The sequence below is a fragment of the Ciconia boyciana genome, chromosome 11 (assembly GCF_034638445.1).
Source record: "Ciconia boyciana chromosome 11, ASM3463844v1, whole genome shotgun sequence".
In the NCBI taxonomy this organism is placed as follows: Eukaryota; Metazoa; Chordata; class Aves; order Ciconiiformes; family Ciconiidae; genus Ciconia; species Ciconia boyciana.
Window position 1 is genome coordinate 19,326,987 of NC_132944.1, and position 24,366 is coordinate 19,351,352.

At 45.5% G+C, this 24,366-nt stretch overlaps 1 protein-coding gene across 1 annotated transcript; it reads left to right on the top strand.

Annotated features, from left to right (window-relative positions):
• The first annotated feature begins 1,050 nt into the window (after nt 1–1,050).
• IHO1 (interactor of HORMAD1 1) lies at nt 1,051–22,507 on the top strand. Its single transcript, XM_072876312.1, has 7 exons — nt 1,051–1,126; nt 8,483–8,642; nt 10,030–10,187; nt 12,001–12,049; nt 12,722–12,809; nt 19,912–20,015; nt 20,813–22,507. The coding sequence occupies exons 1-7, from the start codon at nt 1,071–1,073 to the stop codon at nt 22,136–22,138; spliced, it is 1,941 nt and encodes a 646-aa protein (XP_072732413.1). The 5' UTR covers nt 1,051–1,070; the 3' UTR covers nt 22,139–22,507.
• Nucleotides 22,508–24,366: the final 1,859 nt, after the last annotated feature.

The following is a 24,366-nucleotide window of genomic DNA, read 5'->3' on the forward strand; positions in this document are numbered from 1 at the left end:
ATTATTTTGACACCTCTGAGCTCCAGGCTGCCTTTAATACTAAAGCCAAAAGAGCATAAAGAGGAATGTGAGTAGTTCCCCTAATCTATCCATGAATTTATATCAACCTTATTTCTACAGTGGTTTAGTGCCTACAGAGTACATTCAGAACCAGTAACCAAACATTTTAACCAGTAATGAAATTGTTTTGAATTAAAGGAGGAAAAAAATAGGCAAGTAGATGTGCCTGTCTTCCATTCCTGAAGACAGAGGATACAGAAACACAAGGAAAAAAATCTAGTAAAACCATATTTGAGAATCTTTCCCCATGGAGTGTTTAGATGACGGATTATTTTTATCATACTTCTAATGGGTGAAATTAAATCGTTCTGCATTTCTGTGAGGGGTATTTAACACAAGAGACCACACAGCCTCTGGACATGAAGTAAATGGGCGCCATGGCCACCGCCATGCTCCTGTGGGACCAGCCCTCGGCATGCCGGGCTCTGAGCCTCCTCTTCCTCCCCCTGCCCCGTGATGGCCCCCGTGTGCCCGAGGCTCTGCTGCCAGGCGGAGGGGTGGGCGGCAGGGTCTGGCCGGCCGCCTGCCATGGGCGGCCTGGGGAGAGCCCGGAGCCGGGGCTGATCCTGGGGGCCGCGGCCTCGGGGTGAGATCCAGGGACCCCCGGCCCCAGGGTGGGATCCAAGGACCCCCAGCCCCGGGCTGGCCCCAGAGACCCCCAGCCCCGGGGCTGTGAGGTCGGGACCCGTCAGGGCCCGTGGGGCAGGCGGGCCCGGAGAGCGGCTGCGCCCCGGGCCCGTGGGGAGCCACTAGGCCCAGCCCTGGGGTGGCCATGTCGGCCGGGCCTGCCCTCGGCCTGGAGGGCCGTGCCCCCCCCCAGGCTCTCCCCACAGCAAGGGGGCACAGGGGGACGCTCCCCCCGAGCAGGGCTCATCCGTCTGTCTCCATTTTCCTCCTCCCTGCAGGGGACCGTGGTGGCATGGCCGCCGCGGGGTAGGAGAGGCTGTGAGTGCTGGGAGCCATGGTGAGGGCTGGGAGCTCCCAGCCAGAGTGTCAGCTGTGAAAAAACCATGAATTTTAACGTCTGGAACATCAAGGAGATGTTGAGCACACCGACAGCCACCGGGTGAGCTTGGGCTGCGGGGTAGGGAGGAAAGATTGTCAGGAAATTGTCTATAAAATTAAACACTTTGGGTGTTTGATAGCGATGGGGTGAAACACATCTAGAATTGCTCTATGGTTAATTACAGTCTGGTTAATGATGGTTAATTAGCCTACTCCGTGATGCTGTTTGTGCCTGCATTGCTCCCAGCCTGCCAGGCACCAGGGTAGAGCCACCATTGCCGGGAATTTAAAAACCAGCGTCGGCTGAAAGCTGTTCTCCGGTTTATTCGGGGTTTATTCAGGGAAGTCCTGTGGCCTATCTACGTCTAACTAAATAAGTTAAATGTTCCCTCTCGCCTTGTGCACAGGGTAGATAAAATGAATCGTGATTTGCAATGTTGTTACGCATTATGTAACTCTAAAATTATTCCATATACTGCGTTTATACGCGTGGCTTAATTTTTTCCCAGCAGAAGTCAAAGAGCAGGTAGAACTCCCCACATCTACAACAGATAGTGAAACAGCAAATATTATTTGGATGTAAACACCTGGAGAGGAAATACGTAAGGCAGGCTGCATTTTTTACAGCAGAGCATCACCTTTTGCATCACGTGGCTAAAAAACAGAGCAAGATTTATCCCTTGTTTGACTCTGGAGAAGCTAATTGATGAATTTGGTCCTCTGAGCCTCTGTTAGTTAAATAACCCACTTACATAACTAACTGTTGTTCAAATTCACAGTTTTAGTCACACTGTCTCTTTGGCCTGATGTTACCACAATGATGGATGATAATGAAAACATAATAGTAATTTCCTTGCCCATTATAAAAATACTTGTCATATATATATGAATTAATTGAATTTTGAACAGATGCAGGGGTCGAAGGGGAGCCAATTCAGGGAAAAACATGTTCATATCTGTCATGGTTTTGCTTTATGAATATGCATTGCAGAATTCTATTGTCTTCTTGGTATCTGCGATTTGATTTTTTTTAATTTTGTTTTCAAGAAGTTACTTCTAAGTAGTTTGAAAATCTGTGACCTTCATTCTGGTCAGAGACTGAGTAGGGGAAATTTAGAGAATATATAAAAAATATATATGATTTTTTTATATACATATAAATCATTCTGTGGAGTCATGCAATAGGAAAGGAAATAAATTGAAAAAGTACAGGTGCCTGTTTGGAAAGGGATCATTTGAATTCCTTCCTCTTCCAACTTATCCTGTCAGCTACAAGGTCTTTCCTTTTAACTCATTTATTAATGCAGGAAGAAAATACAGACAAGATTTTGACACCCACTCCTCAGCATTCCACATTTTTTGCAAATGAGTTCAAAAGGGTCAAATAGGGCATAAAATGTTACTGAAAAATGCAGCTGGGTTTTGGGGGGAGTTAAGAAGGGGGAGAAGGTTCTCAGGAGGCAAATTAGCTTTTTCTAAAGGAAAAAAAAAGTTACTCATAGGAGCGTGTGCATGTGTGTGTGTATTTGAAATAGGGGGAATGGTGTTGATTACTTTTTCCCGGCTCACTTCTGTTACTAGAAACATTTCTCACCACAGCAGGATATGCTGTATAATCCCCAGAATACTGTCTTTCAGGGAGCTTTAAAAATGAAACATAAAATCAGCGTGGAATCTAAGCAGGGTATGAATCATGCTGTGAGTTCTTTGCAAGTTTGAGTCAGGGTGTTACTTCTGCCACCAGCAGCTGCCACCAGGTCCCTGAGAAATGCAGAGCTCCAGTGACACAATACCCTCATGGCAGCGGTTCTGCAGGAGCCCAAGACTTCTCTGGGTTTTATTCGTTATCTCTCTGTGAGACACACATGTGCTTCTCTGTAACCGCTAGCAGCCTGAGAAATAGGGTGGCGGAACAAAAGTCCCTGTTTTTATGTATGAATATTGAGATAATAGAGATCCTAGAAATGCAGGAGAAGGCAGATTATCTAGTTGGACACTGTAATATCAGGGTGCCAATTACTGAAGAAGGTGGGAGGTGGTCACGCGGATAGAATGACTGCTATATGGTGGAGAAAACTTAGACTGAATTTAAGTGTATCGACAAACGACACAATGTTTGTGGATTGAAATGCCAGACCTAGTTAGGGAAATTGCTGCCTTAGAGCAGCGCTGCTGCCTGCCCAGCCAAAAGGGCAGGTGAAGAAAGATCGCAGAGGGTGTGAGAACAGCAGCCGCAAAAGCAGTGATGCTTCAATCAGCCTTCTATCAACTGGGTAAGTGTCACTGGGGCATGATGCTGAATATACATTTTCAGACACCATAAGCACCTGCCTCGAGCAGGGAACTCCCAGGGGAAGAGACACATCTTGCCTCGGCCCTGAGCTGAGCACCAAATCTGCGTTCAGGGTATTACTCTTGTAGTGCAACCCTAAGAGTGACAGTAGTGAACTGGAGTCAACAGCTCTGCAGGAGCAACAGAAGCCAAAAAATCCGCTACTGTTTAATTTTAAAAAAGACATTGAAGAAGTAATAAAGCAGCACGTTGAAAAGAAATTAAACTGGATGGCCAAAAGGGTTAAATGCTTGCCTGAGGCATAGGGATTATTTAGACTTCATGTTGAAGCTCAGAACAAATGCGTACCAGCTATCAGATCATATGCAAGAAGGACCGGTACCAGACTGGCAATGGTAAAGACGGCTACTGAAAATGAGAAGGCATCCTTCAAGAAAGGAAAGACAATGAAAAATAGAAAAATAGAGATCGATATATTATGATTTTAAATTGAAGTTACCACAATTTTCTTGTTCCATGAGAAAAGCAGTAACTTGCTAAAGGCATAACAGCTACTAATATACCTACTTCCAAAGACATCAGAAGCAGAAAGCCTGCCAGAGAGCGTGTAAAGCCAATATATGATGAAAATATTAAAGCGGCATTCAAAAGAGATGCTGTAAGTTAAGGCCTGCTTGGGCCTCTATGGCATAGAGTCACTCTCTATGGCTTATTTCTACTGTTGAGAAAAAACTTCCAAATTTAACAACCTCATTCAATCCATTATCCCATGAAATTCCATCCCACATAGCAGGGCCACATATTTGGAAGTTGCCTTAAGGTCCCAGAATAAGCAGAAAATGAAGGAGACCTCCAGGACAAAAACCGACAGAGCAGCCATAAAAATCCCGAGCCTTGGAGGAATGAGAAACCGGGGCTGTAAGTGCAGGCTGGAAGATGGCTTCAGATGGGGGGGCAAAAACCCCTGTCTCCAGATGTCTAATTCTTAATATAGTCCAGGTTACGTTTTGTGTAAGTAAACAGGGCTGCTCCCCGGAAATCTCTTAGCACCCCTTCCCAATCTCCTCCTAAGGAAAAGGCCCTGCGACTGGCAAACGGCTCAGGACAAAGGGCTAACACGGTTTCCAAGGTGATGAACATCTGGGCAGTATTGAATCACAGCCGAATGAATAATGGAGTGGCTCATAGAAAGTAAAAATTACCTTGAGGAATTAAAACAAGACCAGAAGGACTCTGAGCCTGAAATCTGGAAACTGGAGGCAGTGTTTGAGCTGAATAACCAACAGGGATTTCATTGTGGTTAATGCATTAGGGCCAGTGCCAAAACCTGTTTGTAGAAATTCCTTTTAGGATATGGCACAAATGAGTTGCAGCAAGCAGGTCATGCCGTTCCAGAGGACAGAAAGCAGAATAATAATTTTACGCTGTGGCTGTTCCCAGCGAAGAGATGGCAAATGGCTGGAAGCAGCAGTAGCAGCTAAAACTCCTTGATTTAAACTCCTCCAGGCCCCTGGATGCTGAAGTTCCTCTGCAACCAAAGCCAACGCTGATCCTTGCTCATTTGCTGAACAGATTGGCAGGCAGCAAATAGTGACGATGAGAGCAGCATTGCAGAGCTAGGACAGTTCCTATAGATACAGACTAAAGCCAGGAGGAAGGGCAGGTGAACAGCAGCTCCCGGAATTTCAATGGGATTTGTTGTGATGCAGCCCTGGTCACTAAATGAGGAGGAGCAGAAAGGGCTGGGAGATTTTCTGGAGGGGAATCAGGAGAAGAGGAACTTTATGGCACTGATCCTACTCAAGATTGCTGCCAGGAGAAAAAGATCTCTTCTTTAGGAAAGAGGCTTTACTGCACTTTGAAGAAATGTGTCAGGAAGGCGTAAGTGAGCTTCACCCACAGTGCTTGGGAAGAAGAGGGATGTTGGCACAGGTTCAGTGGGGATGATAGAACCAAGTAAGATCTCTTACAGCAGCACTGCGGATAAATGTTATTTTGCAAATTGTAGAAGACTCAGTTTGCTTTTCCAACTGACTCTTAAACCTTGGCGTTAGCGTGTAAGGATAGATACAAGCAACAGAGTAAAAATTACTGATTCTAAAAAAGACCAATAAGGCCTATGACTTATAGTCATGAATTTTTAGCTTGTCAGTGCCCCTAGAAACATCTAGGAAACACAAGAAGAGGATATTTACCGCACGCTGTGCTACTCCTGGTGTGTTGTATCTGACAGCTGTTTGGGGGCAAGGCAGAACCTTTGAATGAAAGGTCAACATTTGCATATGGTTGTGCTAAAATATTTGGAAGTGGAAATCAGAACTTAGAAAAATAAAAGAAGCTCCCAAAAGATCTAACTTCTCTTGTGGAGGGGGAATTCCCACTGACAACAGGGAAACTGAGACTGCAAAGAACTAGCTGACTCCCCGGATATGCAGAAGGCTGCAGATTTTTTAGATCGCGCTCATATTACAGAAAGGGTTGGAGTTGCCAATATTGCAATACCTTGCATAAAGTTAGGTGGGAAAAAGCAACTATTCCCTCGGTCTGCAGAAGATGATTTAGCATTTTTTGGAGCTGACAAGAACTTACAATGGCACTTGTCTTACATATCTAAAGCTGGTTTTGCTTTGGACACACATGCTAGTGCAAATACCATAGGAACATTACGGGCACAAATGCATGACCGACTCGGGGAATGGCTCGTGTTAGCAGAAGGCTAAAAGTTCTCCTGACATAAACTGTTGCATCACCTAGAAGGGACTTCTAACCAGGATTAAATATCTAGGATGTTTCCTCGCTGTTTATAAGGAAGGGTTTATATTTAGGACAGACCATGCATCCCAGCAGCTCAGGCATCCTGAAGGGAACGGTCAGGTGGTTAGAAGAGCCGTGGTTGTCTGATCTCACCATCAGGGACAGGCCTGGGCCAACTGTGGTCAGGCTGATGTCTTGCCCAGATGATCTTGTTAGTAAATTAATTGCTGGCAGTGTTAAGCAAGGGGGAAAGAAATCTGTTGCTTAGGGGAATGAGCGTACTCAAAAGAGACATCTGTTTCATCTCCCCCCATAATGTGCAGAAGTGCCATCGTTCCTAAACCAATCACTGAGGTAGTGGACTTAAGACAGAAAAATTAGGCTCCAGAGCAGCCGACAGCCGCCTTTGGTCATAGTGTCAGTGCAGAGTGAGCCTGGGAAGTCACTTGCCTCATAAAATCCTCTCAGCTCAATACTCCTCAAAATACCGGTCATAAAACTCTTTGTTACAAGAATCTTGTGCTTCAGGCATTAAGTAATGTGAAGGGACTGAGAAAATGAGCAGGTTATGGGATGTGATATTCACCAGTTGTACCAGACACTTTCAAAAGGGGGTTGACAGGACAGTGAAGCACTTAGGGATTATAAAAACCCTTCCTTAAACTAAGAGGGGGCTTTTTTGGTTAGAAGACAGGAGGATTTAGAAAACTGGTGCAAGAGATGTGATACTCACATTGCAAGCAGGAGTCCTGCCCGTGTGGGCTCTTGGCAACCCGTAGGAGTGCATCTCTGCCTGCCACGCTGGCTGTAAGATGAAGAATTTATTTTTTTTTTTAACAAAGCTTAGCTGAGATGGAAACAAGAAGCTGTGCTAGTGAAAGTTGTATTCGGATTTCTGTCTTAGTAGATTTGGGGTCCACAAACAGATCGAGGGAGAAGTTTTGAATTCAGGCAGATTTATCAGGCTTTTTGAGAATCCAGAAACCCATACCTCATCTATTTTTGCCTGCGGCTCAGTGTACTCGGTGAGCTCAAAGCCAAAAGTATTAATACGATATTGTCACTGACACCACTATCTAATGAAGAGGGAGACTGAGCAGTTCAAGAACTGCTACTAAATCCCTTCCCTATTGTGGGTGTGATGTTTGGGCTCCTTCCAAAACTGGCGATTAACCGAACACATCACTGCTAATAAATGTTGGGGTGATCATCTTTTGTTATACACATGAATTAGTCTCCTGTTCCTTCTCCTTTACTTATATGATTTGATATGGAAGGAAAACCCTGCATAACAGTCTTTTTCATTAATTTTGGTCTGTAATTCCCAGTTGCAAAGGCAGCAACACATCTCTCCATTTTGGTAGCTTAAAAAACAGCAAGAACTAAGAGTATAAACCTGGCCCAGCTTTTCTTATGTTTGGACTTAGCCTAAGCACTCCATCAGACCTTGTGGATGTGGAGCAATGGAATAGTGATCATGTGAAAAATGAAAAAAAATTCTGTATCTTTGCTACCAAAAAATTGAAGCCAGCCTCCAACTCAATGAGAAGCAGTGCAGCTGTGCGGGGAAACCCTTGTCTGAGGGAAGCTGGTACCGTGCCATGATCCTAGTCCATAAAGCGGTAGAAGCCGTGTCTCTGAAGAGAGGTAGAATCAGAGCAATATAGCACAAAGTCAAGGCTGGCTGGAAAAGGTTTATTTGGGCGGTGCCCAGGGGAAACAAGAGAACTTTTGAGTAGCATGTTATTATGTTCAAAATATTTCTAACAATTCAGATCAATTTGTCCAGCCATATGCTACCGATTTATTTGTTGTTCCAGTGTGTCAGACTTCAGGCATCTGGAGAATAAATGCCCAAGAAATGTCAACTATCAGTCAGAAAGGTTTACTCTGTGGGAACTGCCCTCCAAATAAGCCAAGCAGCATCTGAGTTACAACATAAATTATTATCCAGAGTAGTGAAAAGGGAGAGACCCGGCACTAGCTAGGAGCAAACCCCAAGCTGTCCCTTAAACTAGGACTGTCCGACAAGGCAGGTAGGATGAACTGAGTTAGCTGGCCAGTCCTGGTTTTGGTCTTTTGTCTGCAGGACGTGCTGGAGAAACACCCTCACCCCTGCAAGGTGAATGCAGAGCTACCGCACTGCATTCATATGGATGTGGCAGTTTAAGATAAGCCAGTTGGCTTTGCGTAGCGAAAACATGCTGTTAAACATTATCCACTTATAGGGACGGTACCCTCCGAGTGGAGAGTGAAATGAACATGTTGGGGTGGGCCATGCTTGAAGAGTTCCAGCAGGTCATGTAGGGAATTCTGTTTGGCTTTTTAATTGCTCGAGACTCATTCACAACCCGCTCTGCCCCATTTCAGGCCTAATAAGTTTTCCATCCGAAGCAGCGCTCCTAGCGACTACTCAAGTTTGAGCGATTCTCAGTTGCTCTTCGGCTCCCAGTTCTGCCCGGAGAACGTGCAGTCGGCAGCGGCACCGCTGGAGCTGGGCACGCAGCTGGGACAGCACAACTCCCAGGACGTGAGTCTCGCTTTCATTCAGCCCTGTGCAGGCACACAGCCATCATTCAAAGTTAATGGAAAATACTGAAATTAGGTGGAAACATTTGCAAATGTTAATAACTGCTGAAACCAAGTTATCTTCTTAACACATATAAATATTTACTGTGACTCCACAAAGTAGCAGCCTGCTGGGCTGAAAGCCTAGTATTTATAACAGATTACTAACAATTATTATTGGGATAGGTATTATTTTCTTTAATCACATTTTTTAATTACTAAAATAATATGAAATTATTCTCAAGCTACTGTCTTTAGATCACCTAGCTAAGGCAGAATATTCCATCTGTTCCTTCTTTGAACAATACTGTGCTTCTGTTCATTAGCTTTCTGCAAGAATGGCAGAGGTATTCAGTATTTACTCTCATTGACTAAAATTACCTTGCTGTATTGCTGTTATGGCAGATGCTTGAATGATTTTGGATGAAGAGCTTCTACGCTCAGAATCTTTCTCCTACACCACATGGTTTCTGACGTTACTAGCCTCACTAAAATAGTTCCTGCACTGCTAACAGGGAGCACCAGATCCAAATAAAGATACCTGAGAGCAAAGATTAGGAAAGAGCAGCGGTGCCAGCTCAGTGGCCCTAGGCTGTCCTTCAGTTCCAGATCCTATCTGCTGTCCTCTCCATTTTGCTGGCGATCTTGTCCATTAACTGCAGTAGCTTTTCATCAGACACAAAAAAGGAAATTCACTCTTCACGATGAAAGAAGACAATTGAATGGAGTTTGCATTTTCTCATGTTTTAAGGAAAAGGCATTTCCATTTTGGTCACACAGTGTCTGGAAAGTTTGTAGAATGAGGAAGGTCTTCACAGCTTTCATATTAATATTAAATTTCTTGTTCTGAAATGTATATTGAAGCATGTGAAAAAATCATCTACAGTCTGGTGATGTTGCTAGTTGGCAGAAAAATTATGTCATCCACCACGAACTTCAATAGGATTTTCTTTAGCCTGGTGTACAGGGAGCTCCCACTGGTGTCTTTAACTTTAACTTTTCCATAATTCCAAGAACGCCAGAATTAATTTATAGTCTCTGTGTTGAGCATACAGGAAAAAAATCTGCATACCCGATGATTGCAACCAACTGAAAATCCTCAAGATGAGAGAAAGGCCTGAGTCTGGAGGAATTTGGGCAGGGTTTCAGTTCCACAGGGAGTCGATCTAGCTAGGCACACTAAGTGAGCCATAATCTCATGAAAATCTTAATCTCCTTGCCCAATCTAATCTCTCATGTCCAATCATTGTGATCACTGTCTGCAAAGCACTTGGTACACAAATGTTCTTTGCTAATTAATGTTCTGATTATTTTTATACTTCAATGTTTTTCTTTCTTTTGTGCAACAGAGCGAGCCCAGTATTTTTACCAAATACCAGACAAAACCACAGTTATTTGATGAAGATACAAAAGAAAAAGGTTCGCTTAATTTTGGTGCAGGAAAAGTGAAAAGTGTCTTGGAAAATTTTGAAGTGAATAAGAACAAAATAAAGGACAAATATGATCGGTATGTAGACATCCATTGGAAATTCTGTGCTGGTGGTTATCACTCCCTGCAGCTCCTTCTTCCCCTCATAAAAATCATACATGACATGACTGCATATTTCTCCAAGAAAAGTATTTTCAGGTTTTAGATAATCTCTGATTGGAAAAAGTCACAGGATAAGCGAATAGGGTTTATTTGCAATGCAATTTATGTAACACACTCAGCAGAAGTCACAAGGTTTCTAACCTGAATTTACCTTTGTCGTTCTTTATCTCATCAGCAGGGTTTTTTTCTGTACTGATTCTCTGCAAAAGAACATATTTCTCAAAACTTTATAGGCTGTATTGGGACTGATCAAAGGGACTCTGAGGACGGCCTTTACATTTATGCCAGATAAGGAGATTGCCAAGCATACTTGTGTGCAGTGGAGGATGCAATGATTACACTTTTGTAAATCTGCACGTACCTCTAGAATTCTACTTGTATACAAGATTTTTTGGTAACAGACAAGTGTAATTTACTAATGTAATTTGCATCTGCTCTTTGTCAGATGTTAAGCATTAAATGTACGTGTAGGTCCTAAAGGACTTTCAGGAACAAGCTAACAGTTTCAAGCTCAAAAATGAAAGATGGCAAACTCCCCAGTGCACCTATAAATAATTCTTAGCACTGTACATTTTTTAATGTAACATCCAAAGTGAAACGCATTTTTGTTAAAAGCTTTTGATCAAATCGGGCTGCGTATCTCTTTTGCAATTGGCACTATGCAAAATTTGATAAGGCAAAATTTGATTCTCTAGTGCCTATTAGAGAAGAGAAGGATTTTTTGTAAGTGATTTATGATAAATGAACAAATAGTTTTAAATGTTTAGACAGAACTCTTACTTATCCTTTATTTCTTTTTTAAATGAATTATGCTCCTTCCTACACGCCAGACTCACTACCAGATTAGAAACCTGTTTATAGAAATAGCTATATTATCTTTACAAAGATAAACGTGTATTTTATCAATTTGTATCCCCCGCAAGTTTGACTAATAAAATGAATACCTTCCTTTTCATAAGGCTAGAAAGATTTCAGAAGCCTTGCCTAATTCTCATAACTAGACTCTACCTGGCCTCCACCTTTTTGGTTGTTGCAATTTGGATCACTAAATGATTGATTTAAAATGACCCGAATCTTCAGAGAGGAAATAGGTTATCACTTTGCTTAGCAACCGTCCTTGCATTTTGGTTTGATAGGTTAATCATGAATATAGCCTGGTTCCTGATAGGCTCGCTCAGCTTGAAAGGATGGATAACAGAAACCACAGACGTAATCTCAGGAGAAAAGGATTTGCAGTATTTGTTCTTCCTGGCTTGGGCTTTGTTGATGCTGAAGCTTTTCCCATATTTTTCCCACAGTTATTTTAGGCCAAATACAATACCCATGTATCCCAGCAACTGGCACGTCACCTCCGCCAAAGCTGGGTCCTTCCGGAGCAGATAGCGCGGTGGTAACACTCCAGCAGCTAATGGACAGTTGTGTAAATGCCAACTAAAACCTTCAAGACAGGCACAAATGCCAGGCCAAAAATGGGAGAGTTAAAAAAAATAATAATAATCATGTATATGATAGATATGTGCATTTTTTTTTCTTACTCTATGCTTTCCTAAAACAAGTAAGGTGGCTTCAAAGGGTTATGCCCCCTGAAGTAAGCAGTTTCTGTGCTTACGTTACGCACTAGCTATGCCTTGCAGTGTTTCATGTCTCATGTTTACTGTGATCTTTTCAATTTCTGTCTATTTCAGTAACTTACATGTCTGTTTTATCCTTCTTGTTTTTTTCATTTTAGTGAGGTTTTAAGCACCTTTATTTCCAGTATCAAAGACAGGCTTCAAGAGGTAAGTTAATTCAAATTCAGAGTGCAGAATAATGAAGAGTTAGCAATGCTGCAGAACATTCGCCTTCTCTCATTTACTGTGCTGATATTTGAATTATTACACTGTTTGTCTTGAGCACTCAAATACTTTAAACCAAGAATTGTCAATTTTTTTGCATATAGCATTGTCCTTGTGGCCCGTCCTTAGGGTCAAGGTCTTTAGGGCCTTCCCTCAGAGTCAGCAGTGGAATTTCTCTGGGTCTCGGCAGCAAGAACAGGCTGTAAGGGCTGTCTGCAAATATAAATTATTTTTTCCTTCTGCCTGAAGAAAGTAGTCTACTCTCGGGAATAAGTCAATGTGGTCTTACTGTCTGAAGGTGACGGTCCCTCCCCCAACACTTTTATAATTAATTTGATTAATGTTATTATTAATGCTTTTTTTACAGATTAGTATCTCTATTTCAAAATCTGTTAAGACTTCTGCAACATTTCATGGGCCTTTTGAGCCATTCCAGATCTCCTTTGGGATTGCAAGCAACAGCTGGACAAATTGTTTCAAGCGACAGATAAATAACAGTTTCAGGCTGTTCCATTCCACAAGTTGCAGTCGTCGTTCTGTGGCATTTAGGGCTGTGTTTTTGCAAACAAAGAAAGGACAATGTGTTAATTTCCTTATTTACCTTCGTTTTTGCAGCTGCAAGCATGCTTGGACAAGTTTGGAGAAATGTTCGATTCAAGAAACAGATCAATTTTGGTTCACCTGGAAACCATTTCCAAGACACGTAAGTCCTTTCTGTGTTTCTGTTAACAGCAGAGGGCACAGTCAAACTGCTGAATGTCAGCGTGTGGTCTCCAAGCTGGGGTGAACTAGGCAAGTCATGCCACTCACAGCTGCTCTTCATAAGGGAGAAGAGCAAAGACGACTTATCCATGGTATGGACTTGTCTATTTTTCCATTCTTACTCTGTTATATTCTCCTTTTCTCTGCTCTCTTATACTGTGTCAAAGAACTTAGGTGTTGCATGGTTAGACGCCATGCACACATAGATAAATGCACCTCTATGTTTTTGTGTTCTGCCTGGAGTATGATCATTTTTAGACTATCTGGAGCACTAATGGAACACACAGTAAAAATAACTTAGATATTTATATCCTGAGTACCCAGTTTCAGTTTTTAGGGCTTTCTCAGATTTTCACGTGTTAGTTTGAAGTCTTCCATCTCTCCTCTATGCTTGAAGTGATTATATTTTAGATATGAGCCAAACTAGTACTGCTCATTTCTTAAGTAAGAAGCACATAGTGAAGCACACCATTGCCATGATAAAAAGGTGAGCTCCCAAAAAAGCCAATAATGTAAATACTTTTGAACAGCTCCATCGTTGAAGTGGCTAGTCACAGCAGTCTTTACTGAGGGAAAGTGCTTCAGAGAAATTGTTTCTAATTTGGCTTAGATCTGAGCCTTTGAGAGTGCATTAATTTTTAATGCTAGCATTATTTTTTATCAACACCCTGTCAGGACTCTGCTCTGTGCTTGCCCTCCTCTGTGCAAGAACAAGAGGCCATCTTCAACACATGCAAGAACTGTGAATTGAGTCATACCTTGTGAGTTCAAGGTAGCAGACCTTCACAAAAGCACTATAACGTTTACTGTGCGGTAAAGTGAGGCTTCCACGAAGCACAGCTTTGACAGATACCCTTTAAGTCAACACAGCCCTCTCAGGCAAAAAGAGTGGAGTCTGGTGCCTTCTGCACAAGGCCGTGATAGCCTGTACATTTGAAATACCAATCTTGTTATACTAAGAACACTCCCTTGCTGTGCTTGGCAAGTGCTCTTGGTGGGACCTTAATGTAAACAAGACTCTGTCTGCTTTGGCCAGCACAACAAACTTCCCATTATGCATTTGCCCATCTCCTAATTACTTCAGTGCCTCAACGTGTCCACTCTGCAGCAGGACTTTACCTAATTTCATATCCCTCTTGCACAGAAATTGTTGTCATGGCACTGAAAATCAAATCTATTGTTCACAATTCCCCCTCTTCATTCCATACCAGTTGCTCAGAGGTCCTGTTTCTTCTTCATACTCATTTTAAATAAATGTGCCTTGAATGAAATGAGAAACCTCCCAGAGGTGCCTGCTGCTAGATTTTCAAAGCAATTGAAAAGAAAAATTGGCACTTTCTGTAATGTATCATGCTGCAGAATGTTGAATATATAATGAAAATCATCGCACGCTCCACAATGTTGTTCTTTTTATATTTCTGGGAGGTTCATCTGTCACTGATTAATTGCTGATAAACACTGCCATTTGACTGGTACCACAGTGATGGATAATTAAGTTCCCGCTAAATACATACTTGCAGTAGTGCCTTGAAAAGATCCCAACTGAGGCAATTTCCTTGAAAAACTGGTATAAAATTCCTAAACTCAGGTGATAAAGAGCTAAATTCAGAGCTGATAAAGCACTGAATGCCAGTGCTGATGATGCCAGTGCTGATGATGCCACCCACCTTGGGATGTGGGTGACATGGTAGAGACGTGTTAAATCATCGGCAGTGGAGGATTTCACATGTAGGAGAGGAATGCAGAAGATGAAAAGGCTCTCTTCAAAGACAGAAGTAGTACACCGGGACGTTCAAACACCTCTGCAAAGCAAAGAAAGGTGCAACTTGAAATCAAGTCTGCCTTGATTAAAAGCATGTAAGGAGTATCGCAGGCTTCGTTTATAGCAGTGGGTAGCGAGCACATTTGGCACAGTCTGCATAGCCACTGGGCGAGACCAAAACAAAATATTTTTCAAAATATATTTCCAAAGCATTTCCAAATGCTGTTGGGCTGGCATGCTCTATGCGGTAAGATAAAAAATTGTTCTCTTTTGAGTGTTTGTCCATATGTGCTTGCACACAGTGGATAGAGCTGTGTCTGGCACTGGAGATGAGACAACATTTGCGTGAGCAGCTTCCACAGAGGCACAGCTGCTCTATTCCTTGCTCACATCTCGGTGTGCTGTGCACAGAGATGTAAAGAGGCAAGCAGACCCTATGTCTTCAGTTCTTCCACCTTATATAGAGTTTTTCTAGTTGACTTGCCCACTCATCATTTGCTTTTTCCTTCTGCTTTCAGCTCCTGTAACTCCTTTCTTTTTATATTTTTATCATTTTCATTTATATACCCACACTTCTATCAAAACTTTCTATTTTTTTTTATACAAATCCCAGTTTTCACAGCTCAGCCCTCTCTGAACTGCTTTGCTTTTCTGGTATCTGGTAGTTCCAGCTGTGACAACTCATAACAGCCGTATCCTCCACACCACCTTGACTTCACTGCAAATGAGAAGCATATTCCCAGCCAGCATACCACAGGCAATCTTCTGACCCTCCTGCCAGCAAGGGTGACAAAATAATGTGCGATGTGTCCCTTACAAAGGTACGAGCTGATGCAATTCTCTGACACAATCCGGTGCCTGGTGGGCAGTTTTCAAACATGACTTGCTTTAAGACTCCCCAGGCCCAGTAGTTGCTGGCAAGGTTTATAGGGGAATTCACTGTGCTTATAATGGTGTGATGTGAGCTTGTTTACTGCGAACAGGATGGTCTGGACTGGGACACCCAGGCAGTCCTCTTATGTTCTGCGTTTGTAGAGATTGAAAAGACAAAAGGTTTAAAACTGATAAAAGAAATGCCTTTCTCATGCAGCTGAGCATCATAGCTGTCTTCCCTGCTCGTGTCTCACCAGGTTTATACCACCTTCTATTTCCCCTAATGAACCTGGGTGTGGGGGAACCAACCTCCCTCCAAAGTGTTATTTAAAGCCTCTGCGCTGTCAGTGCCAATCTCAGGACAAGTAGCACAGACGATGATAGATAGCCATCACAAGCAGTTGCTGTTTAATATTCCTAGGCTGGGAGGCTGACGCTCCCTCCCTCAGCTGCTCAGACTGTAGTTTTGAGCTGTTGGGAGTGCAGCTGCACCCCAGTGCAGGCTGATTTGCGGGGAATCCTCTGCAGCACGGGGTGGCAGACCTACCCCGAGGTCCCACAGCCTTTTATCTCATGCCAGACTTCACATTCCATATGTTATTAATGTAAACCAGTAGCATCGGAAGACAATGGTACAGCAAATCAAAACACAGAGATGTTCCAGGTTGTAAAAAACTGTTTTGTTTAGAGTAAAATATCTTAAGAAAGGCACAAGTCTGTGCATAAGCCACCCATTAACCAAGTAATGGTTTTCCCTCTATGATCAAGTTATTCAATAACTATCTGCTGCGGGGTTTATTTGAAGAAGACTTTCTCTGAAGCAGCTGTTCTTGTTCGTTTTCAAAGACAAGAGACTTGACTAACAGGGTCCTTGATCTGATCTAGTTTGGCCATCTCAGCGCCTATTTTTTTAAGTCTAGATTAACGCTCATTTTTAGTTTGTTTAATAGTGTTTGACAAGTCTGAACACTCCTCTGGTATGGAAGCCAGAGAGGGAAGGAGAGTGCCCCTCCTCTGTACCGAGGGGTTTTTTTCTGCGGAATACTCCTACACATACAAATGAAACGCATTCAAAAGACTGGCTGTTGGTTGCTTGCCTGCAGCACGCTGTGCTGAGTCAAACGTATGTGCAGATCACACGCCCAGTGGATGCAGTGCTATTTTTAGACTGAGGATACCATGTTGTAGAAGAACAGACTGACTAGGGAAATCAGAAAGTTTTAAAAATAATTCTGAACTAAAATTAAGCGTATGGGGAAGAGCAGCAGGCCGAGGTAAGCTTGCTGATGCTGGCCTTCCTATATCCTCACTATGTAGAGATGGAAGGTGATGAAGTGACGTGAAAGGAGTTTCCTCCTTCAGTCACTGCTGCTTTCCTCCTCTTTATAGGCTTGCAGGCCAGGAGGGGGCTGGCAGGCTCCCCAAAACCTGCTCTCAAATTGCAGGTGGCCCTTAGGTCTAACCAGGGAGATGCAAAGTCCAAAAGGCCCACTCAAACATTCACTCCACCGTTACAAACCCATTCTGCAAGCCAGAGCTTTCCCCAGGTGATTTGTAAAAGAGTCTAAATCTGTCAGAGCAAAAGACTAAAACCTTAAAAACAGCAGTGAGAGAGCAGGGACAACCAAATTGCCTGCAACAGCAGAGAGCTTATTAGTTGAAATATGTGCAAACAATCCTCAGAAATCAGCCACGCTCCTACAGAGAACAAGGCAAAGCCCCGTGGTGATGGGCATCCTGAAAAAATGGAGAAATTCCCCCCAGGCCTTGGTCCGGGAGGTGGTTTAACTCGATGTGTGTGAGGAAGATGCATGGACGAGGCAACTGCAGGGTTCCTTCTCCCAAATGACAGCAGCATACACTGTGCCCAAGCATCGCTCCTTTGGAGGAAGGCAAATCAAGATAAAAATACAGCCTGGCGCAGGGGTTCCCTGCTGCCAGGAGGCAGCTCTCGGCAGGCACCCCGTCCCTTGGCAAGCACCCCGTCCCTCGAGCAGCAGCCTCGCTACACCTGAGCAGCACCTCCAGCCCCGTGCCACCGGACATCTCTGGTTTGCGTGGCTGAATAAGCCAAACACTTTCAATCTCCTTTCATAAGAGGAGATTATCACCTAAGCACTTAATTATCTTGTAGCTTCTCTCTGCACGTGTCCCAGTTCAATCTCTTTTTTTCCTTGCACGTAGACGGCTAGGACTGCACATGGGCTTCCAGCCACCCCGGGGTGCACAGCAGTTCCCGTCAGCCAGAGCCTGCGCACCACCGCTCGCCACACTGCCCCATCTCACCTGTAGCCCCTGGTGCTGGCATTTGCACCTCTGTGTCACCTGCTAATTACCTAAATGCCCACTGGCTTTTGTACCCAGGTGACTACAGCAGATTTTAAGCAGGTCTTGAGGAGCACCTTCCAGAGCTGCCCTGTCCCCTCATGCCACCCCTCTCAAGAGCTGATGTTTTCCCTTTACTTGAGGCTTATCCACTTAATTTTTCTCAGCTTTTTTCATATTATGTGACAACTTCCACTGAAAAGCTTTGTTTGAATCTACAGAAAGGCCACTGCATTGCCTTTGTCTAAGAAGTCACCTATCTTATCCTCGTGTATTACATTAGTCAGGCACAATCTGCCTTTTACTAAATCTTGTTCCATTTTATTCCATTTCCCTCCACGTCTTTGAGTATGCTTTCCCTTAAGGTCTATTCTAAACCCTTGCACAATGTGAGAACAAATGAGTAAGCCCATAATTGCTCAGATCTCTTTCCTTTCTTCCTTCCCAAATGTGCCTTTTTTAAATGTCCCTGTTTTTTTACAGAAACAAAGCCTGTACAATCACTTTCTGCCTGCCTCTCCCTAATAGTTTTTAACTCTTTGACCAATTCCATCTAGAGTTTGACAGCAGGGCACAGCTCACCGAGATAATTAAGTCCCTGCAAGCTTAATGAAACTGGCTGGGCAGGAGAAGGAGAGATCCCGAGTGCTCTGCGGCTCTGCAGCCTGTGAGCACACCTCTCTGGGGTGAGAGGTGCTGCACTGAAGAGCTGAGATAAATACTCCGTGTGCAGGAATAGCTTCAGCCGGGCTCTCAGCTCCGCCGACACCAAAGTCAATCAAACGCATTGGATCTGTAGCAAAAGAGGATTAATTAATTGCACAGCTCTTGTAGCCACTTGTTGGAACGTAGGCTTTATTCTGGTTATTCTCAGGCAGGCAGTGCTAGTCCAGGACTCCAGAGTTTCAGTGATCCCAACCCGTTGGCTTGGCAATGCTTTGTTTTAGCAGGAGTGCTTTGCATCCTGTTTTGTTCCGACCAGCCAACGTTCCACCCCGGCCATGCCATCTGTACACACCTTCCTGCGCTGCTCACAGGAAAGACCAGACATGTTTAGCAAACATCTCTTTCTCTCCGTCCTAATTTATGATTTTAAACGAAGACTTCCGTAAGATCACTAAGGATTTTTCATCTCCACATATGCTGCAAACTGCATTCCCATGCTGTAGTGGGTACAGGAGCGGTTCCTGTAAGAATAATTGCAGCTGCGTGGTTGGGGTATATTATTGTCCAATCATATAACAAAAATTCCTATCTTTTATCAGTTTTTCAACAAGACTGACTGAAGCCAAGAGCATCTTGCTCCAATTTAAAACCCTCCCAGGGGGTCTGTGCCCCTACAGGACACTGCCAGGGCCCCCGCTGCCTTCCAGCGTTGCAGCTGCAGCTGCCCAAGCACTGGCCACAGCTGCCTGGTTCAGACATTTTCTGGCCCCATCTCTTCCTGGGTCCAGCAACTGGAAATCCCAATTCTTTGCACACTCCTTCATAATTTCCCACTATCCCTTCAGGCAGCTTTCCTTCCGTTACCAGCCTCCTGTGCATTTCTGTCATGTAGTCCCTGGTGGCACTTCTTAGCCATGAACATCTTGCATCTCCTTCCTGTTACCAGCAATACTGTTCTTCCCATCACACGTTCAAGCTCCCGATTACCATCAGCTGGTTACAGAAGAGGGTTGGTTATACTGGGGTGGGCCAGCTATATTGGGGTCCCCCTCCCCTGGCCATGCCTGTTGTGAAGTTGGCAGACACCTAAGCCTCAGCCTTCCTTGCACTGAGCCAACCAAGTTTTGCAGCTTCGTGTAGCCTTTCATCTCCAGCTGCCATATTAATAGAGCACAGTAAATGAGGTTTGGCCTATACGCAACATCTTATAAATTTCAAGTGCTTTGCATTAAACATCTACCCTATTGTTCATCGCTTGGGGCTCGGGGAGATCTCAGCGGGCGAATCACTATGGTTGCACAGCACAGTGAAGTATCTCATGCCAAGCCGTAGAGGAAGTAGCAATAGTATTGATAGTACTTTATTCACATTTACAAATGAAAGACCAAATGTGTTTTTTATTGATTTCCCTGTTCAGTGCAAGATGCTCTTCAAAGTCACTGTGGCTCGGTGCTGAAAGCCCTGACAGATAAAAGCCAAATGGAGCAGGCGCTGCTGGAGATGGAGAGGAGACTTGCAGCCGTAAGTGCAGAAATTAATCTTTTTTTCTGAATCCTCACCCTGAATTTCTCCCGCTTTTTCAAAATATTAACTGAATATTAAATTGCCTTCGAATGGTGGATTATAAAGTAGACTGCTCCTGTTACAATGAAGGAGAAAAGACATATTAAAATGCTAATTCTAGGCCAGATACTGACTGATGCGTACCCCAGCGCTGGTTAACAGTGCTGTAAGCTCTGATGAAACCCTGGTCGGTAAGAGGGGAGCCCAGCAGTGCCCTTCGTGGCAGGCCAGGATGGAGCACCGCTTCCTCACGCTGGCACGTACCTTCGCTGGAGAGGCGGTGCAGCGTGTGCCTGCGAGGGGAGAGCATCTCGCAGAGGTGCAGTGCCTTGTCCCTTCAGCTGGACGGTTTCCCAGGGAGAGGAAAAAAGAGGTCAAAAAAGAACAAGTGGGTGTCAGAGACAAAAGAATGAACTGTCAGAGACCTCCTGGGCAGGTCTGGTTTCTCCAAAGATCCTGCTGCAAGAATTGCTTTCGGCAAGGATGTGTCACTCCAGTGTGTGAGAAGGCAGCGCTCCTGGGAGAGGGGGCACACAGTGGGTTAGGGGTATGCCCCAGTCCCAAACCTCTCACTTTTGTGGGGCAGTTTGAGAAAACATATTACACAGGGAGATACAAATTGCTGATCTTTGGGTCGATACCCAAATTAAGGGGTCTAACTGACACATAGTACCTAAAAGTTTCTTGTTTTAATATTATGATTGCACCTTTTAATGTGTTGCTTACTGCTTCTGCTCTGCTCGCTGTCTCCCCAGAAAGATGTCGAGATTTCGGAGGTGAAATCCAGTGTCCAGCTGCTGAAGGAGGGTCTGGAGTCGCTGCCAGCTCAGCTGAGTGATCAGCACCAGAAGCTGTGTGAAGAACTAGGCTTCCTGAAGCTCCCTAACACTTTAGCTGAGCTGCACACGTTCATTTCCAGTGCCAGACTCCCCCCTCACATGGCAGACAACTCTTCCCAGACCTCCCCTGGCCCATGCCAGGACTGTGTTCTGGGTGAGGAGAACACACGCGGGCCATGCTGCCGAGGCAGGGGGGTTTGCAGCTCCTCGGGTCGGTCTCAGCCCCCCTGCGTGGCAGTGGGGGAGCAGCACAGAGACTCCCCTGTGAGGAACCAGGTCACCGGGGATGGCACCCCTCAGAGTGACCCAAACACAGCTTCAGGAGGGAAAGTCAGCCCCATTGCTACAGCGGTGTGTGGCAGAGAAAACACCTCTTCGCAGGAGGTCAAACATGGTTTGGAGACACAGAGCTGTGCTAACCATCCTTGCGTGTGCTGCGCTAACAGTCACTTTTTGGGGGATAGTCAGAAGAAACACTGTCCCGTACCACAGGACTTGCCTCTACCAACTCCACTGAGGAAGGCGGTCAGGAGAGGCACCAGAGGATTTGAAGCCGTGACACTGTCACAACAGGGGCAGCCTCAAGTTTGCCACTTTTCTGTGGCAAGAAAAGATATGCCTGGGCAAAGAGACAATCCCCCGTCCACAGATCGTGAGGTGGAGAATGCAGCTGTAGGGAACAAAGCGAAACAGAGGCCAGGAAGGATCCCCTGGAATAAAGCAACGGGGAGGAAGAAAACGGGCCCTGCTATGAGAAAAGGCGAGGTCTCTCGATGGGCTGACGGTGGGCTGAAGCAAAGGAAGGCAAATGGGATTATTGAGTTGGAATGCTCCAGAAAAAATTGCTTTCCCAGATACATGGTTGCTCTCAATTCAGGAAGCTCTAACCCGGTTTCTGCAGCTCCCAATCAGCAGATCCTCAGCAGCGCTCAGCCGAGGCTGACAAAGAGTTTCCCACCAGTGCCATGCTCCAATAAAAGCCTGCAACAACTTTCAGACAAAAGAAAGAGAAGTTTGGAAATTAAAAAAAGAGTGAATGTTTCCAGTGTAAAAAGGAATCTCTGGGATTCCTCTCCCCAGGAGAATATATTTTCCCTGTGCAGCACAACAGGTGAAAAACAGACGAGGTGCTTCAGCCTCCGAAGCCCTGCAGCCTCCAAGAAACCATGCCCTGTCAATACGCTGGCTCAGCAGAATACGGCCTGTTGCTCTTTAGTTTTTGATAGCGATTATTCCGATTGAAGGGTTTTGTTTGAGTCCTCAGCGCAGGCTTGGCCATCTCAGTCACAGTTTATTCCTCTAGGTGTGTTACCTGCTTAGACAGAGCAAGACTCATGCCTGCATGCTTGAAAATGTTATTGCCCACTTTGATATATGGTAAGGGACTACGTGGGAGCTGAGGGGAAGCCCTCCCCTAGCTTGGAAAGCTGATGGGATCTGTATTACTTTACCTCCCCGCTCCCAGCAGAGATGCCACGGGCTCCAATTACCGTCGTATTTACACAGCAGAGAAGTACCTGCGGAGTCTGCCGAGATGTTCGCCGGGGAGGAGAGGGCTGGCAGAGCACAGACGCGCAGCTCAATTAGATTTAGCGTTGAGATCTACTTGAAACTTTTCAACTAGATAGATGTAATAATATCTCTGTGGCCAGAGGATTTACTCTGGTTCTCGCTTGTAGTCTCTGTGTTGGTTTGCATGTCTGAAAGTTCAGCTGTTTAGCTCCCTAGGCATAGTAGTGTTGTTCCAGTTGATTTCGATAAGGTTCAGATTTGTCCCAGGAGTTGTTTGTGAGCTTTGGACAGGAACAAGTTTAGCTGAGGAAAACCAAATCCTAACATCGCAGGTTCATCGACTATCGCATTTCTTCTTTTAGGCTGAAATTTCTTGGTTTCAGAAAATTCAGGACATTATTTAGTTTCTACTTTATTAACCTCTTCTACCTCTTGGCTAGTCAAGGAATTCTCCAACATACTTTTCAAGGGCAGTGGTTCTCAAACAGAAGCCAAAAGATGTGACGTTCAAATTGAGCAGATGAAGTCACTGACGGATAGTTCTCACCCTTTAGAAACCTGCACCTCTCTAGTGAGGAGTCACTCCAAATTTTCAAGTCAGAAAGGCCCAGCGTGCTCACCTAATCTGGAGTACACAGCAGCGAGATCGCTGGGCAGCCCCAGTTCCTGCAGAGCAACGCATCCCGGGGTACCCAGCTGCGACTATCAGCTTCCGCTGCTTCAAATATTTCCATATCACATTTGATTTTTGATCTGAGGTGTTACTACCAAAAGAAGCATTTCAGTGTTGACGAAGCAGGTCGATTGCCACGAATCCAACCGGTCCAGCTTTGACCTCCTGAGGGGGAAGACTGGGATCCCTTTTTCCTGGCTTTAATAAACGCATTGTGTTTTCGCAAAAGTCCACTGTCTTTGTATTGTTTTTTTGGGAGAGGCAAGATCCTGCTTCGGCGGGTGAGCAGGCGGCCGCTCGCTAGCTGTTAACTCCCCTGGATCGTGGAACTGGGAGGATTCGTTTTTTCAGCTCCTCTCTGATGTTTAAAGAAGGAAACCTCCGCCCTTCCAGTTTAACACTGGTTCAGTGAAGTTAATTAGCAAGGAGAAGGCAGTGGGGGGGCAGGTGTGGGAGCCCCCGGAGCCTTGGGACCCCCCCCGGTCAGCGGAGGGGCTGGGTGACGGCTGCCGGCAGCAGCGGCCGTTCATTTCGCATTGCCCTCCTGTACCCCACCTCCCCAGCATCCCCGCGCACCCTTTGCTGGGCAAAACCTGCTCCTTGGGGCTCGCCACCCCCTGCGTTTCGGGGTCGGCGGGGACAGGCGCAGGCCCCTGCGCAGCCCCCGGCCTGGACGCTCACCCCGGCTGTGCCGCAGAGAGCTCGGCAGATCATGGCTGAGCTTGGAGGGACCTCTGGAGGTGTCTGCCGCAAGCCCCCGCGCCGAGCCAGAGCAGGCCCCGGCTCCCCGGCACCCCGAGGATGGAGCGCCCGTGCCGTGGGGTACAACGCAGGGCTGCCCTGGGGAGCCCCGCAGTCCCCCCCACCGCACGCACACAGCGAGGCTGCAAACAAAATCCCCGGAGAAAGGATTTGCAACGGCAACAGCAGCCAGCAGCGCTTACCCCCACGCCAGCCACCTTCCCCGGCAAGCGGGGTGAAGCCCCAGGGTGCCACAGTGGCCCCCACGGCCCGGCCCCACGCCTGTTCCCACTCAGGGTCTCCTCCAGGGTTTTCGCTACCGGCGAGAGTGTTTGTCCCAATGTGGCCGTGACAATGGCGACTCCTCTTTGCCTTGCCGGACAAAAATGGAAGCGTGTGTGTGCTGCCGGCTCTGCCCCGGGACCCGGGGCTGGCATCCCCCACCAGGAGCCACCGCACCCCTGTAGGACACAGCAGCCTTCCCACGGCACCGCGTTTGCACCCCGGCAGAGCAGGTCCTGTCTCCCAGCCCGTACCCCCGGCA

Coding starts and splice junctions, on each gene's coding strand:
- IHO1 (XM_072876312.1), top strand. CDS start 1,071: ATGAATTTTAACGTCTGGAACATCAAGGAGATGTTGAGCACACCGACA. Junction 12,810..19,911: donor GGAAACCATTTCCAAGACAC/GTAAGTCCTTTC, acceptor TTCCCTGTTCAG/TGCAAGATGCTCTTCAAAGT. Junction 20,016..20,812: donor TGGAGAGGAGACTTGCAGCC/GTAAGTGCAGAA, acceptor CTGTCTCCCCAG/AAAGATGTCGAGATTTCGGA.